The sequence below is a fragment of the Acipenser ruthenus genome, chromosome 24, assembly GCF_902713425.1.
Source record: "Acipenser ruthenus chromosome 24, fAciRut3.2 maternal haplotype, whole genome shotgun sequence".
NCBI classification, from domain to species: Eukaryota; Metazoa; Chordata; class Actinopteri; order Acipenseriformes; family Acipenseridae; genus Acipenser; species Acipenser ruthenus.
Genome location: NC_081212.1, coordinates 24004970 through 24008015, shown reverse-complemented (window position 1 = coordinate 24008015; position 3046 = coordinate 24004970). Strand labels below are relative to the sequence as shown.

General features: G+C 39.8%; 1 protein-coding gene across 3 annotated transcripts in view; it reads left to right on the top strand.

Annotated features, from left to right (window-relative positions):
* LOC117429469 (insulin gene enhancer protein ISL-3) overlaps positions 1 to 844 on the top strand; it is a 9222-nt gene extending 8378 nt beyond the window's left edge. For 2 of the 3 annotated variants that reach the window (XM_058998850.1, XM_058998851.1), the window contains exon 6: positions 84 to 844. In XM_058998850.1, the coding sequence (XP_058854833.1) occupies positions 84 to 200 (117 nt within the window). In that variant the 3' untranslated portion in view covers positions 201 to 844. The remainder of the gene's footprint in view (positions 1 to 83) is intronic. The other variant, XM_058998852.1, reaches the window with a different exon arrangement.
* Positions 845 to 3046: the final 2202 nt, after the last annotated feature.

Below are 3046 nucleotides of genomic sequence, written 5' to 3'. Positions count from 1 at the left end.
TGTGTGGGAGTTATAAAATGGTTGAGCATGGCTAGTGCTCAGACTAGTCCTCATTTTAATTCAATGTGTGTCTTTGATCACAGGTGTCTTTTTCCGAATCCGGTTCCTTGGGTAATTCTTCTGGCAGTGATATCACTTCTTTGTCCTCCCAGTTACCAGACACTCCGAACAGCATGGTACCGAGCCCCGTGGAGACGTGAGACCGAGCGAGGAGCAACAGGTTCTGGACCCAGCATGTTCCCACTGCCCCGCATGAGAACAGACCAGTCTTAGCTCATCACAACATCAAAAAAACGTTTTTATTTTTCATTTGAAAACAAAGAAGATGTGACTTGAAAGCTACCACAACATTGAACATTGTCCTGGAAACTTGAGACACGGTCCTGCATTGTTGGGATGTCGTTGTCTGTCTAGAACTTGGTTTAATTCCATTGGACTCCAAGATACAGGAAAAAAACCCAACTCTTCTGAAGGATATATAAACCAGCCTTCCTGAAATTGGCGGAGAGCCAGTGACTCATCTCGACTGAATCTTGTCATTCGGACTATCTTTCATCATGATCGCCATTATGTCTTGTTGCTTCAACACGTGACACTTGGTTTTTGTTCATCCCGTGCTCTTTCCTGACTTCAGAAACCCTTCCCCGTGTTTGTCTTAATTCGCATGATTGCCGGAGATGATGTAAAACAGACTATTGTTGTAAAATATTTTATCTTATGGATTGAGGACATATTGTTTGAGCCTCTAACGAACAAAAGTAAGTTATTGTTATTTATTGTCAGAACAGCAGTTTCGAACAACAGGGATTGATATTTGATCTTTAATAAAACGATGTAAATGCTGCTTAGTGTCGGAAAACTTGATTTCACACACACGGGGCTGCCGGCTGCTTTTTGCACTGTCAATTCTAACTGAGCACTGAAAAGCATTGTGTTAAACTGATCAGCAATGGGCGAATGGGTTTGGGTTGATTAGGAATTCTACAACGCGCACCGTTGAAAGATGGAAGTCAGACCCCCCAATAGTTAATTAATCTATTGACGTCCCGCCCACCTCGTTCAATTGAGATACAATTTAAAATAATTACATGCATTTCTTCCCAGTTCCATTCTGGGGCTAAATTCACAACGCATTTACCGCCATGATATGTGTGCACGTTTTTTACTTTTTTTTTTTTTTTTTTAAACAGACTGATGTTACTGAACTAACAAGAAACAGCAAGATGCACGCATAAGCTCCTAAAATATAATATTTTGCCACCAGACATTTAAGTGTGTGGCCAATTTTTAAGCTAAGACAAGAAAATGTGTCAGATTAAACCCATTTGAATGGTATAAAGCTACACGTGAGGAGGCGGTTATATCTGCTCCAGTGTCTTGCTGGTTTTATACCGTTAACATGGTCATACTCTGCTTTGTGCTACCGTGTCTATTTAACACAGTTCCTCCACACAATTGTAAGTAGTCAGGCTTATTCAAATATGTTATGGAAGTATTAACATACACTTTCATTTGCTGACGACTCATCTCTTATCAGATTTTAATATGCATAACGGTTTGCACTGTCTACAAGTCATGAACCGCAGGCTGCAAGAAACTGGAACCTGTACCGCGATTACTGAAAATATGCTCTTCAGTGTCTAAGTATTGCGCATATAAAGTGTGGGTTATAACAGCGAATGTCCCAATAGAAAGGCACGGGTTCAGAGGGAAACCTGTGTGGAAATAAATTAACAACGTAACGTAATACCTTTAAACAAGGATACCCGATTACAAATGCCGTGTAGAGAATTCAAAAAAAGATTACAGTACATGCTTTTTAGTAATACCTGTGTGGATATTTGGTACCACATTAAAACAGGATTTCAATGTCCCCCCATTTTTTATACATTTTGATTTTTTCTTTTCCTAACAGTGATATTATTTTCTGAACTGTCTTGCATCATGCTCAACCCCCTGCATTGAAATATCACCACTTATTTGTGGTATTAGGTGTATCTCGATTCTCTGTGTGGTCGAAGGTTAAATAAATATTTAAAAGGCTGGTGGAAGTGACTATATGAACTCATCTATTGTTACAAAATGCATTTTTCTTAACAATGCCAAATCTGGTTCACATTGTTGACTTTTCAGAACCATTTCACTTATAATTGGGTAACATACATTTCGTGTTGGTTGGAGGTTCGGTTTGATTTGACATATGGCATATGTAATATTTTAAAAACAAAGAGAAATGTCTGTCTAGAAAGAGGAAAAAATGGAACATTTTAACTTATAAATAAGATCAGCTAAAATAAGTATAAGACTCACCCAAACTAATAACACATGGCCAACTTAAAAACGTACTGGCCACAACACACAATTCTTGGATAACCATAAGTGCACGTCCAAGCTTTTCATTCGTAAATCCGTTTTAAGCATGGCTAACCCTTTAAGTGCCGGTGCAAATAAAAACACCGGCGGCGATGAATTTGGTGGTATTGTTGGTCCTTCAACCACCTCTGCGGATTGCGATGTGATCAATCCAGTTTCACTTGTTACGTCACAAGTCTAGACAGCGGACAAGGATCGGCGGCTCCTTATCTGTGCTTGGCATCACCTGCAAACGATACATTGAATGAAGCCACAACAAACCCGCTTCTTTCTTTCACATGAGGTTGTATTGAAGGGAAGTCCACCTCCCAGACCCACTCTGGCGTGTCCACGGTTTATTTTCATTCAATCGCAGGGTTCGGGCTGGGAATCGCCGCTGGCCACAGAATGCCCAGGTCAACCCGGATTGACATAGACCTCAACAATTTGTTTCTGAGGATCGGCTTTGTGATCGCAGGAAATAACAGAGTTACTTGAAATCTCCAACAGACTTCGGGGCATAGATGGAAACTTAAGACTGGTGTTTTCATTCAACGAATTATTTAACCCGTTCGCTTCCAACAACAGGGCCATAAACAAACGACCTTTGTTTTTACGCATACACTATCTATCTATCTATCTATCTATCTATCTATCTATCTATCTATCTATCTATCTATCTATCTATAACGTA